A 14,204-nucleotide genomic window follows, 5' to 3' on the forward strand; every position below is an offset into this window, starting at 1 on the left:
GTGCTACAATAAAATAGCTACATTTGCAGCCAATTCCCCACATAGAACGTACCACTGCTCAGCCTTAAAGCAACTTAACTGTTTAGAACTACCCCATTACCTTGCATTGACCCAACTCTTTACTGCCCACAGACTGATACACGAGCCAGACAAATCTCCTGCTCTCAAACATCTGCTCCATCCCTACACCAATACTCGAGTCCTTTGCTGCTCAAATACATCTCTTCTAAACATATCTAAGTCAATAATGGTGAGGGTGACTCTCTACTCTAATTACATCTCCAAAATTTGGAACAATATCCTTCAGCCTATTATAACTACTACCAACCTCACCCACTTCACAAAACTTCTTAAGAGTCATCTGTGTAACAACTGGCTCTGCCCTTGCTGTAGCCCTGTCTAAGACTTGTTATCCTGTTCCTCTGCACCCAGTAATTTCACCCACCCATTTTATTTTCCTTCCACTTTTTACCCAGCAAATGCATTTTATCCTTACCTATTTTATATGTTCTACTAATTATGAATTAATTTCCTCTTAATCCTTCTTTCCCACCACCCCCTCCCCTCAATTAACTGGTTATAAATCTGCTCTACCCACTTTCACCCCACTACTAATATCACTATTTCTCCCCTCTTCCTCCTTAGCAATACTTATCTTTCTTCTAACTGAAATGTTTTCCTTCTTCATCCCTTCACTTACTTTTCTCTACAACAGACTGCCTCTTTTCCTTTGTGCTAGACATCTATTCTAGGAATTGTATGAACATTTTGTACTGTAGTAGTATGAATTACTGTATGTATAAATTATTCCCTATCAGTTCATGTGAATATTGTGATTTATACTATGTATGAAATTCTATTATGTAAAACTTCAGTCTAATGTTTGTAATCTGCTAATTTGTCTTTGGAGCTTTTCTCCCTGGGCCTCCTCTGAAAATGGACTATGACCCAGTCGGGCTTTCCTGGTAAACAAATGGTAAATAAATAAATACAAAATGGATAGCAGTTGATGTACTAAGGAAGGAGTGGTCATGAAGTATATGTTTTGGGATTGTGACTGGGTAAAGCAGCAAAAGAAGGAAACTACAAAAGTGTTAGGTATAACTTTGTAAAAGAAAATAGGTTAATTCCTGGAAGGTTTCTCCTTGAGGAACTAGGAGAAGTTGGAAACGCGGACTGGAAAGGAAATGGGAGTGGTGGTACTTTTATCCTTATTGGTGAAGGGCAGGATACCCATCAACTAGAAGAGATGGAGAGAGTGAGTGGGACACCTTTAATAAAATGAGAGACTTGCCAGTAAGTGAGGAGGATTGTCGGGTATAAGCTCAAAAGAAAGTTGAGGAAAGCAAAAGGTAATTGGAAGAGCTGTGGAATTTCTTCAATTTGGTTGTTGAATGAGACAAGGGCTGGGGGGGGGCGGATTCCAGTGAACCGTTAGAAATATGGTGGGTTGATGGGGAAAAAACAAATATTGAGGATCACAGATAGGGTAACAGAACTGGTGGACCTAAAGAAAAGAACATGGTAGACAAATTATTATTTTGTTTTAAAAGTTGCCCAAGTTTGAAGCAGTCACTGTGCTGTATTAATTATGATTTCATAATGCATAATAGACAGTCAAAAGAAAATGATGCATCTTTGTGCTATATGTGCAAAATGTAGAGGCTGTAGATAAGATGGATGAGTTTGTACATGTGGAATACAGCAGACTGCTTTGATTATAACAAACCAAAAAAAAAAAAGTTGAACAAAACACACAAAACAAATGTGATTTAATATAAATAATGTGTGCTTTTGGTGTAACAAACTATCCCTTGAAGGCTTTTTAGCCAAGGTACCAGGAGACACCAGTAAAGTTGTTTTTGCACTTTATTTCTGAGAGTCTTCGTTTGTTTTGTGTGCTTCGATTATAACTAAGCCTATATAATGTTTGTGCAGTCTTTCAAAAATGTATGATTTTGTACTGTAAACACAATAAAAAAATCAAAGAATGATTTGGACATCATTTATCAGAAATAAAATGGAAATGTGAAACAAATGGCTTAGCTAAACATCTAAGTCTCAATAGGGGATACAAGTTTTAAGTTTCAGGTATTTGAGAGTTTTCTCTGTAATAAAAGCAATTGTAACAGATTGATATCAAGGAGGCTGAATTGGCAAAGTATGCTGTTTGCTACAGAATGAAAAGGTCTTACTTAAACCTTAACCAATCAGTGTGTTTGGAAAGAAAAGCCACTGACTACGTAACTTAAAAATATTTTTCTATAAAAGGTGGGGTGTATTCAGAAAATATTAATCCATTTGTTCCAAGTTATTTTTGCTTCAAGTCCATTTATTCTCCTGGTAGTAAAACTTTGAACAATATCCCATGAGAGATCTTTTCAGAGGGGGTATCATTCAGGAAGGCAAGCATGAAAGTTTTTAGTGATCCTTGCCTGTATCTTTCTTTCATTTGTCTGGAAGGTGGACATGCACAGATTCAATGGACTAAGGTTCTGGTTTCAGCTCCTCAGACCAAGGCATCAGTGTGTCAGCGTTAGATCATAATTGTCCCCAGGATTAAGAGCGACATGCTACCCCATGCTTTCCATCAGCCCCACCATTGATTTATGATGTGAGCACCCACATCACAACAGGACCCTGCAATGCCCTTTTCATGTGTGAGTCCATATTCCAAGCCACATAATATTGAGAGCTACCCTCACTGTGATTGTGCCAAGGCTGTTTGTCAGTTAATGGATATATTCCTCTCTCAAAAGCATTTTCTTTCTTTGTAACAACCAAACAACTGTATCATCACTTCCTCCCTTCCCCAGATCAACAAATCAGGTTCTTAATATATAAGCATATATTACTGTAGAAACGTGTGATGTAGTAATTATCTGTAGTATAGTGCTGCAGCTTTTGTAATAGTATATGCTGTTCTTATATTCTAGGCTGATCAAATTTCAGGCTTCCACATACGATCTGTACTCTGTGTCCCTATATGGAACAGCAACCATCAAATAATTGGTAAGCTATTTTAGTTGTTTAACAAATGACTTACAGTCTTCTTTCATCTGTGATTTTAGAGTGATTCTAACATTTTTAGACAATGTTCTGTTTCTTGTTCTGTTTCTTCATAGAAAATATAATTGTTTGCAGTGCATTTTAATACAGCTACTGAAACATCAATGTCGAGCACAGTGCACATATTTAAATGATTTGTCTTCATGTTGCAGTCATATATTAATAAATACTTGGCATTTTTACAGAAATATTTTCTTTTAATTTGTGACAGTCAGGTCTAATGTTGTTCTAAATTACTTCATATAAGTAATAACACTGAGGTTTAAAGAGGTATCAAATAACACTGTAGTCCATGGAGCCCCTAGATTACACACCAATATTGGGAAAAAGATAAACTTTTTAACAGCTACCCTAGTGCAAGACCAGATCATAACAGTGCTTAACAATTGTCAAGTACCCACTAAGCACTGTTAAAATCAAGACATGTGCTAGGGACTAAAAGTGGATATTACCTGCCAGCAGAGAACACTCTGAGTTTGTCTCTTAAGTTTATTACTCATAAATATGTTTGATTTTCTGATGAATCACTGAAACTTACAGTTAGGCAATGATGTCATACATTGGTTTCATAATTGCTCTTGTTCAAAAACTGCAAATTGATGCAAAACATGTTGTTCTATTAACTTTTTAAGTGAATAACAGCAATATTTATAAACTGTCCCTGATTTTCATCCTTTGCCCACCTCCTTATTTTTGGACTTTCCCATAATTTGTAAGCAAAGAAGCTGAGACGTGCACTGCTGTTTGTTTGACAGTACAAAGTGCTTTACTGCCTTTCAAAGCTGGGAAAACATTTTTTTTATGTAACTGGTAGAACATAGAGCAGGCAAGCCTTCAGGCAATACAAAAAATTATGATTGGGTCATCAGTCATGACCCTTGTTATGTGTTTTCAACATGGATGCCAAGATTCACCTTTTGACCTTCTCTACACATCTCAAACATGCAATAAGGCAGTAATGATCAGTGGCTCAGTCATAATCCTCCATATTAACAATAGGTATAAAGGTGTCAGTGACTGGTAGCATTAATTTTGTACTAAATTTTATCAGTAAAAATTAAATGAAAACTCCAGCCAAACTAGAACTTCCACTGAGTGACCTCTCAAACCTCTTGTATCAGAGGCACGTGGGATATATGCAAATGACTTTTATGAACATCAGGTGTTTCAGCTGTATGGCTATTCTGAATGCCCATGACTTTTTTTCTTTTAAGCCATTTTAATGGGCAATTTCAGGCTAATAAAACCAAACCCCACTAGCTGTGGATAAGCATATTTCAGGCTTGTTATGACCTCATTGGCACAGCATAAGCAGATTGTTTGACTAAGCATAAGAAACACAGGGCTGTTATACACAGCTGATGTCCATTACCATTAGGGTGACAGCAAAATATCCCAACAAACTAAAACAAAGAGTGAGAAGGTCACACACAAAAAACAATCATTAAAAACTAAATGAAAACTCCAGCCAAAATAGAACTTCCACTGAGTGACCTCTCAAACCTTTTGTTTCAGAGGCACATGGGATATATGCAAATGATCCTTATGAACATCAGTTGTTTCAGCTGCATGGCAATTCTGAATGCCCATGACTTTTTTCTTTTTAAGTCGTTTTAGTGGACAATTTCAGGCCAATAATGCCAAACCCCCACTAGCTGTGGATATGCATATTTCGACCTTGTTATGACCTCATCAGCACAGAACAAGCAGAGTGTTTATAACAGCCCTGTGTTTCTTATGCTTACTCAAACACTGTTTTTGTACTGTGCTGATGAGGTCATAAGAAGGCCGAAATATGCATATCCACAGCTAGTGGGGTTTGGTTTTATTGGCCTGAAATTGTCCATTAAAACGACTTAAAAAGAAAAAAGTCATGGGCATTCAGAATCGCCATATAGCTGAAACATCTGATGTTCATAAGGATCATTTGCATATATCCCATGTGCCTTTGATACAAGAGGTTTGAGAGGTCAATATATTAAGTCAGATATAAAGTCAGTCTGGTAGTCACATTTAGGTTTTAAATCTGCTTAGGTTACTGCAAATAAGAATGCATGCACCACTCATCCTGATCACTGCAAAGAAGAATGCATGCAGCACTCATCCTGATTACTGCAGATAAGAATGCATGCAGCACTCATCCTGATTACTGCAGATAAGAATGCATGCAGGACTCATCCTGATCACTGCAAAGAAGAATGCATGCAGCACTCATCGTGATACTGAAAACCTACCAGCATTTAGTCATTTCTATGCACATTATTATTCTTTGATGTCATATATGCTTGTTGTAGTTTCTGCATGCTGTGAATACAAATGACTGCTTACTTTCCTGTTACATTTTCACCTGCCTTACTGTTGTTTGTTACTTAATTGTGAACATTTAAAAAACATTGTTTTTAATTTCACATTATAAGTCCATGTGAAGTCCATCTAAATAGTTACAGGCTAGCACAAGATCCATTTGCATTTCAAAATATTAATAATGTTAATTGTGTCTCAGATAGGGTTCCTTCACACTGTTGTAGCACATGGAAGAAGTAGCGGTGTCAGACTCTAGTGTGTAGTGCTCCAGTTTTCTTTTGTCAAGAAAACAACAAATAGATATGATTTGCTCTGTTGCAACAACAAAGGACTGGTTTAATGTGATGCTATACATAAATAAAATGCTAATGGGGTTGCACACTTACAGTAGATTAAATAATCATGACCTTTGCTTGCAGGAGTGGCTCAGGTGCTAAACAGACTTGATGGCAAACCTTTTGATGATGCTGATCAGAGACTATTTGAGGTAAGTGATGCATCTCAGAAACTTTCAAAGTATTAAAAGAAGGGTTTTGTCTAGCACAAGATGATAAGAATACAAAGGAAAATATAAACATGATGATGTATTATACTAAAAATGCAAACCTTCAACAGATACAAACACCAGATAATTTCATTAACAGTTTAAAAAGGCATTTCCATTCTGGACACTTTCAAAATGCTCTTTCTTTCTGAATTCTAGTGCATTAGCTTTTTCAAAGCTATTTTTTCTCTTTGCAGATGTCTTATTGAGTTTCTCGTATGGGGCTTGAATCCATTGAATCATTTGCTAAAGGGAGTCCCCAGTGTGGGGATCAGAGCCAACTAGAGGAGTGATCATCCAGGCAGCCATGGATATTGTCTCTGCACTGATTAACATCCTGGGAATGAAGGTATTGCTATTTAGGCCCTATCCACACTCCTGCTGTCAGCATGTGTCAAGATGGGGCCTCCGTCTCCCTCCCCAAGCATGTGGGTGCTCCTGCCAATATGCTAATTAGGGCTACCATCATGTAACAATTTGAAATGTCGGGATCTGCATGAGTCAATCCTGAAATACAGAGACTGAATGGCCAGAAAGGTGGACTTGCATATAACAAGTCCAAAATAGCCATTTCTTGGAATATTACCCTTTTCTTCAAGTTGTGGTGATCACAAACTTAGTATGTATATGTTTAGGGGGTGTGAGGGGCTTGCACTCATGCAAAAAAAAGTTTAAATGAGAATATCAATGTTAGATATTCGGTATTCTCCTGAATTTTCAGTATTTTTTTTGTTGTCTCAGCACTCAGCATTACAAGTGCCAGCATTTCAGTATGGAGCCCTACCATCATCAGCTTGGGAAATCCAAGCTTACATTGCTAGTCCTGGCCATTATATTAGCTTGCAAGCATCTTCTTGCTTGGTGGTAAATGGCTAAACAGGATCAGCACCCCCTTCAACCCCAGAATGGGCAAGCCAGTTTCAGACACTGAATCCCTTCCACCCCCAGCTAGCTCTTCCAGTGCCTAATTCACTAGCTGAATTTAGGTCATCTGACGTGCTGTCAGGGCTTCATCTCTCTACACTCACAGAATTGGGAAAAACAAAATGCAGTTGTCATGTGTTATAAAACCTGAAGTAGATAGAGCACCTGTACTTAGAAGCACACAGAAAATCAGACACTAAACAAATACACACAAATGCCTGAAGTGACTATGTATGCCTGTAACTATATATTTTATTATGGAAACAAAAAAAAACAGCTGCAAAGTAAATAGATTTGCAGCAAGCAATTTAAAGACCAAACATGAGCAAAACAATATACATTGTTTATGTATGAAGCTGTCGCTATGTAGGGAGCCTAATAGAAAAGGTAATACTGACTGCATCACACAGAAAAAAAGAGAAAATTCTATGATTAACTTTGCCCACAACCTTGAAAGAAAATGAATATCTGTGTATGATTATGTTTAAAATTTGCTGTAATTTTTGCAGAAATAATGTACAACACATCACCTTTATGGTGGTACATGTATTTGCTTAAAGAATGGGGGACCGGTAGGTTGCATCCTGACTGGGGAACAAATGTTCTCCAGCAGCTTGTTAATGTACAGATAACACCCTCCGAAAAACAAGTCCACCACTTCACGGCAACATATCAAGCGGTCATGGAGCTCAGACTGAAGATAACCTATCAGCTGCCATTATTTTATACTTGTTAAGCAGAGCTTTTGCTGTTTAGTAAGTGTAAAATAAAAAAAAAATGTAAAATAAAAAAGTGTGTGTATATGTTTATGTCTGTGTGTCTGAATATATGCATGTGTGAGAGTGAAAGTGAGATCGACTGAGCGATTATTTTACACTCACTAAGCAGCGAATTTACTGTTTAGTGAATGTAAAAATTAACTGAAACAGAAACAAGTGTGCGTTTGTTTCCGTCTATGTGTGTGAGTGAATGTGTGCATGAAAGCAAAACTGTGTGCACGTGTGTGTTTATGTTTCTTTCTGCATGTGAGTGAATGTGTGTTTGCACGTATGAAAGCAGAAGAGTATATGCGTGTGTGAGAGAGTGTCTGAACAGTAAAAGTGATCGACCCATGACAATAGCAGGTTTGCATACTTCTCGACCTCTTAGTTCACGATATCTGGATAAAACCTAAAATAAATTGTGAACAAAGGCTCAAAACAGGAACAGATGTTTAAATAGTGCTGTTGTTTAATCAAAAAGTTAGTTGGATAATAGGAATTGTGTTAACATGCATTTTCTGAAGCACAGGTGTTAGTGAATGAGATCGACCACGGGCAGCAGCAGTAATGAGATTTGTATACCTCACAACCTCTTAGCTGAAGAAATCTGGATAAATCCTAAAATAAAAATGCAACAAAGGCTCAATAATGAGAACAGATTTTAAGTATTGCTGTTAAAAAAATTACAAAGTTTCTTAAATGACTGAATTTTTGTCGGCATGCATTTTTTGAAGGAAATAAAATCTGAAACTTAAATGTATGTCGTTATTTAGTGACTTCAACCCCCAATGACTGGCAACAAACTAAACATATTAGGAGTAAGGAACAAAAAGAAATATAAAGTAAAGAAGTGTATGTTTTTAAAAAATGTTATATTTTAGATTTAAAATGCTTCCTTCAACACCATTTACATATACTACAGCAAGTTTGAAACATTAGGCAGAGGAACTATTTTACATAAAAATATATTAAAAAATAAGGGGCTGGAACCTACATGGCTAATTCAAAGCAGTGAATTTTCAGAGATCCATAAACTAGTAAAATAATAATATAGGAAAATTGTATTATTTTCAAATTTAAAACATCAGAAATTTATAAACTACATAAATATCAATTTTGGAGGAGATATACAAAAATGTTCCTGTCAAGTAACTTGGAGATATATTGAGTCACTGAATATGAACAACTCAAGGAATTCTCATCCAGATACTGCTTTGAAAAAAGAATTGCAATTGATGACATCTACCTTACAGGAACTATCTTTGAAGATGGATGGCTTTAAAAATGACTTAGAAAACCTCAAATTAAATTCTCAAAAACAGACTGATACTCTTAAGGAACTGTTACAGCAACACCATACAAAAATAACAAATATAGAGAATTCTCTAAATGACATTGAAGGTAGACTCAGAAAGGAAGAATTCCAAAAAGAATTTCTGCTTAAACAGAATACATGGCTGCTTAACAAAATAGATAACTTAGAAAGCAGGGAAAGGAGAAACAACATAAGGATCTTTGGTCTGCCTGAAAACACTGAAGAAGAAGACATTATTTCATTCTAAACAACCTGGATTCCTAAATTTTTAGACTTGAAAGATGGGCTTTAATTTGAAATTGAAAGGGCGCATAGAGCACCGAGGAAACCTGCTTCTAACTCAACAAATACTCCACCAAATCCATAGTTATAACATTTCTTTCATTTCTGGACAAGGAACTAATATTAAAATCTGCTTGGAGAAAATCACCCTTAAAATACAATCAAAGCCTGATAAGGTTTGACAATGATTATTTTTCCAGAATACTAGAACAAAAGAAAAAAGTCTGGCCAATAATAAAACTGTTGAAACAAAACAACATTAAAGCACAGATGGCATTTCCAGCTAAGATAAAAATACTTTTTGCCAATGAGAACCTTTAATGACTTAGAAGAAGCTACTATATTCATCAAAAACAACAACAACATAGTGTCTATCCCAGAAGAAATGGAATGGATGGATCCTACTCTTAAAAGAATAAAAGAAACAAATCCTTGGAGTGATGCTAGAAAGAAGAAACAAAAATCTGATTCCAAGATAGCTGTCCCCAAACAATAACTCTTACAACTACATCTCTCAAAGTATCAACTGATATGGTACATCAATTGTCATCTGTTTTTATTTAAAAAAAGGAGGGATTCTTAAACAACTGAGAAACAGTAATGATTTATTCAGAATGTTCAGAGTCCAATAATTCTTCACAAAGGTAGGTCAAGATGGGTTATTATTTGCATTATATATAAGCCAAACAAAGCAACATATAATACAAACATAGAAGTTTCTATTCCCTTATTTGAACTCAATGAATACTTATCTTGTTCATTTTTCATTGATTTTACTTAAAATAATTTAAGTAATTACTTAACTAATTCAACAAGGTACCATTCATCAGAGTTCAGACTCAAACGTAACAAATTAACATCATATATAATAGCAGTAACAGTAGAGTGTTTTGAAAAAAATGCTGTCATGGAGATTAATGCCTTCTTCAGTTAAAGTATGATTTAGAAATGTCATGTATATCCTGGTTAAATAATAGTAGCAAGCTTTTAGTACAAACGTCATCATTATTCTGTCTAAACATAGTTAATATCAATTATGGCAGGTATCATAGCTTCAAGTGCTGTTTGATTAAGCCTGACATGGTGTGTGTGGATGCAGCTGTGTCTGGAAGCTGTTGTATGTTGCCGTTTTCATCTCTGGGAAGCTGTGGGTTGTGGCTTGTGATCGAGGTTTATTGATGCTTGTATATTAGGAAGAGATATTTGGTGTTTTAGCCTGGATCCAGGGGAAGGGGTGGATAAAACTGTGGTTTGGGATATTTTGGCAGAGAATAGTTTGTTTATACATCTGCTGAGTGAGAGGTGAGAAGGCTTGAAGAATGTGTGATCTTTTGTTGTGGCGGCTTGTTGGGAGGTTTTTCTTTTTGATCTGTTTGGTCTTCGTTCTTTTCCTGGCTGCTGCCTCACTGAAAGGGAGGGAATTTAGGCTTGAAGTTGCAGTGAAGTGAAGCTTTACTTCAAGTGCATTGCGAGCATCTGGTATGCCATACACAGGCACACTAACAGAAACAGACACTCCCAGGTTGCTATGGTAATGGAGACAGAGTGACTATAATGCTTAATGGCTCTGAGGAGCCTCCCAGATGATTCTCGGCAATGTTTTTGGTTTAAAAAAAAAAAAAAAAAAAAAATATATATATATATATATATATATATATATATATATATAAAAGGGCTTTTTAAACCACATGTACACATACTGATGGTCTCCCAACACTTTGTTTAGCTCATTAAGTTGATTCTTGATAAAAAAAAATAAATAAATAAATAATAAGCACAATTTTATATTTAAAATGTATTTTGGTCCAGACACATTAAGCACTTACATAAGAGTGGAAGTCTAAGTTATTGTGAAAGACTAAGAGCACTTGGTCTTGTGCAGAACCCTTTACAGTTGTCTGGGGGGTGAGCTTGCTCGGACTTGTTGGGCATAGCTGATTTTAGGGGTGTTTGGGGTTGGTGGTAAGTGCTAGAGAGTCATCAGATTTCCTTCATGGAAATATCTATGGGAATGGAAGGTGTGTTGAGTGGTTCACTGGCAGAGTGGCCACTGCATGAAACAGGCTGGAAAAATGGAACAGGATAAATATTGGTTTGGATATTTTAAGAACAGCCTGGAAACACACCACATGAACTACTGAATGGTATTCTGGCAAAACTGGATGTGTATTGTTGCCCGTGCTTGAAGTACTGATATGTGTGTATGTAAGGATGGAAATATACTTATAACAAATAAGAAACTGGAAGGGTCTCATAATTTAAAGTCTATGGACTGTATAAACATGCTTGGAAGGAGCTAATAATACTAATAAGCATTACAGCTTGTGGTCTTTTAAATAACTAAGCAACAGCCAAAACAAAACACACACACAATAGTTATGTAATGTATGATTTTAGTAAATCTAGGCATAAAATATATAATCGTCATATAATATGAAGAAGTCTGCTGAATTTAGATATTAAAGACAGAATTTAATAACATGGGCTTGTGTATAATAACACTACTATCTTAACTTGTCATAAATGACATACACTACGTTGAACATCAAGGGGAAGCATGATGATTTTCTTATATAAGTAAATATGCATAACAAGTCATGTAATTCCTTTAACTTGAATTGTAGTTTTTGTAACCCATCTTGACCATATATAATACTTAAGCAGTTACCAAGGTAACTAATGTTTATACATGACATCAAACTGACAAAGTTGTTCAAGAGAAACAATAGAAGCCTGAACTTGAAATGTCACAGAATGTAACAATCATATTCTGAGCAAATAGTATTAAATTGACAATAGACACTCATTTTAATGACATGGGCTTGTGTATAATAACACTACTGTTTTAACTTGTCATAAATGACATACACTATATTGAACTTCAAGGGGAAGCATGATGATTTTCTCATAGAAGTAAGTGTGCATAACAAGTCATATAATTGCTTTAACTTGAATTGTGGATGTTCTTTGTGTTTCACTGTTGCAGTCATTACATTTGGGGTAATCTGCTGGAAGGTTGCCCCCAGTCAGCCTGATTAACAAAGTCTTGGGTCCTGCATTGGTTGCTGTTCCTTCTTCCATGACGTCAGGTCATCAGGGGTATAAAACATGCAGCCAATGCCATTACATCAGTCTTTCTTGCCACGCGGTGCCTGAAGCAGAAGCAGTTCGCAAGTGCCAGTCGGCCGACTCTGGAAATTTTCGTTTTCGAGTTTCAGAACCGTAGTCTTCAACTAAAAGCTAAGTACCCCATTGGGGAAACTTTTTCTTGCTCCTTACCGATGTCAGTAAAAGTTAATAATTGTATTACTTGTGGGAAGCAAATAACTCATAAGGATTTTCATTTGTACTGTATTCCTTGCCTAGGCCCTGACCACAACATGCCTTGCTATCGGTTTTGTGCTAAATTTAATCAACGCACTATTAAACGTTGGTATATTTTTGCTTCTAAATATTTTGGCTCGAGATTTAACTATCCAGAAATGTCATTGGTTAGCAATCCGACTACTGGAATACCTAAAAAATGCAAAGAAAAAGACAGAGACAGACCATCAAGGTCCAAAACTGACGACAAAGCTTCTCCTAAGCCAGTCGCCGGTTCGCCGGTACTCAGTGAGGCACTTTTGCAACCCCTGATACCCACTACTTTTGATTCGCAGGCCTCTACTGAGACCCATTCAGAGTCTGGTATGCCGCGAGATACTTTAAGTATTGAACCCGCGGATGTCTGTACCTTAGATGGGTCCAGAGCCGCTGAGCAGGCACCGGCTTCTGAGGGAGTTTTCAGGCCTAAAGATTTGTATATTAAACCGACACCATCTTGAAAACTGAGGGCAAAATCTACTTCTGTGTCCAAAAAACTGACGCTTGAGCCACGTGTACAGACCCCAATGCCTAAAAAACAAATGATCAAAATGGCTGAGGATTTAATTACCTTGATCAGGGGTACCCATCCCCCTCCTGCTAAGAGGCCTAGGCAAGGCACTGACTATGACTCTTCAGATCAGGTTTCTATCTCTTCTGATTCCTCTTCTGATCAGGAATTATCTATTCTCACTTATGAGGACTCTGATGCAGAAGATTCTATCCCTTCTGCTTCTCCTCCTGAGGATTTTTCTTTTGGAGAAAATTTGCATACCTTAAGGGAACACTTTCACTGGGAGAGTCAGGATTTTTTCAGAATCTAAAAAGAGACTTAGGTATTTTCTTCTTCTTCCTCAGCATAGGCCTTTGGCTATACCTCCTGTTTTAGACATTGTTGATGATGTTTTCTCAGAGTCCAGTAAGACTCCTGATTCCCTGCCTCCAGCTCCTAGTAAGCCAAACAGATATTACAGGATTCCTGACTCCCACAAATTCCTTTTTAAAAATCCTACTGCTGACCCTGAAACCATTTCACAGGGTCCCAAGGGTGTTAAGGCGTCAACTGCAAAAAATCCTACCTCTTCTGATAGAGATTCCAGGGCGCTGGATAGATGGGATAAGAAGGTTTACACGTCTGCAACCTTGGCAATCAGGGCTTTAAACTGTCAATTTCATATGCTTAAATATCAACAGCATGTCACGGGTTTACTTAAACAGAAAATTATGTTGATTTCTGACTGTGTGGAAAATAAAGAGTTGCAGGATTTATTACATTCAGCTGAACAAGTTGGAAAATATACTTTGCAATGTGGTTTTGATTCCTTGGAGGCCTCTTGCAGGGCTGCTGTTACTGGATCTGTGATAAGAAGGCATGCTTGGCTCAAGGAGCAAAATCTGCCTGACTATGTTAAAGCAAAATTGTTGGATGCTCCTTTACAACAGGACAGTCTATTTGGTAATAAGGCTGAAGAAGTTTTGAAAAAGATGGAAGATAAATCTAACTGTATGCAAACTGTGAAAGATTTCCTACAAGTGCAGCCACCCAGGTTCAGTAGGTACTGGCCTACTAAGAACTGCTCCCTTCCAGTACCCACTAGAGCCTCTCAGGTCAAACCCAGACATTCCAAAGGCTCCAGGTTTC

General features: G+C 36.9%; 1 protein-coding gene across 1 annotated transcript in view; it reads left to right on the forward strand.

Annotated features, from left to right (window-relative positions):
- PDE11A (phosphodiesterase 11A) overlaps window positions 1-14,204 on the forward strand; it is a 3,012,459-nt gene that overhangs the window by 1,560,624 nt on the left and 1,437,631 nt on the right. The window contains exons 7-8 of the mRNA XM_044075310.1: window positions 2,937-3,012; window positions 5,793-5,860. Of these exons, the coding sequence (XP_043931245.1) occupies window positions 2,937-3,012; window positions 5,793-5,860 (144 nt within the window). The remainder of the gene's footprint in view (window positions 1-2,936; window positions 3,013-5,792; window positions 5,861-14,204) is intronic.

This window comes from Protopterus annectens, chromosome 6.part0 (genome assembly GCF_019279795.1).
Source record: "Protopterus annectens isolate FY-2018-M chromosome 6.part0, PAN1.0, whole genome shotgun sequence".
In the NCBI taxonomy this organism is placed as follows: domain Eukaryota; kingdom Metazoa; phylum Chordata; order Ceratodontiformes; family Protopteridae; genus Protopterus; species Protopterus annectens.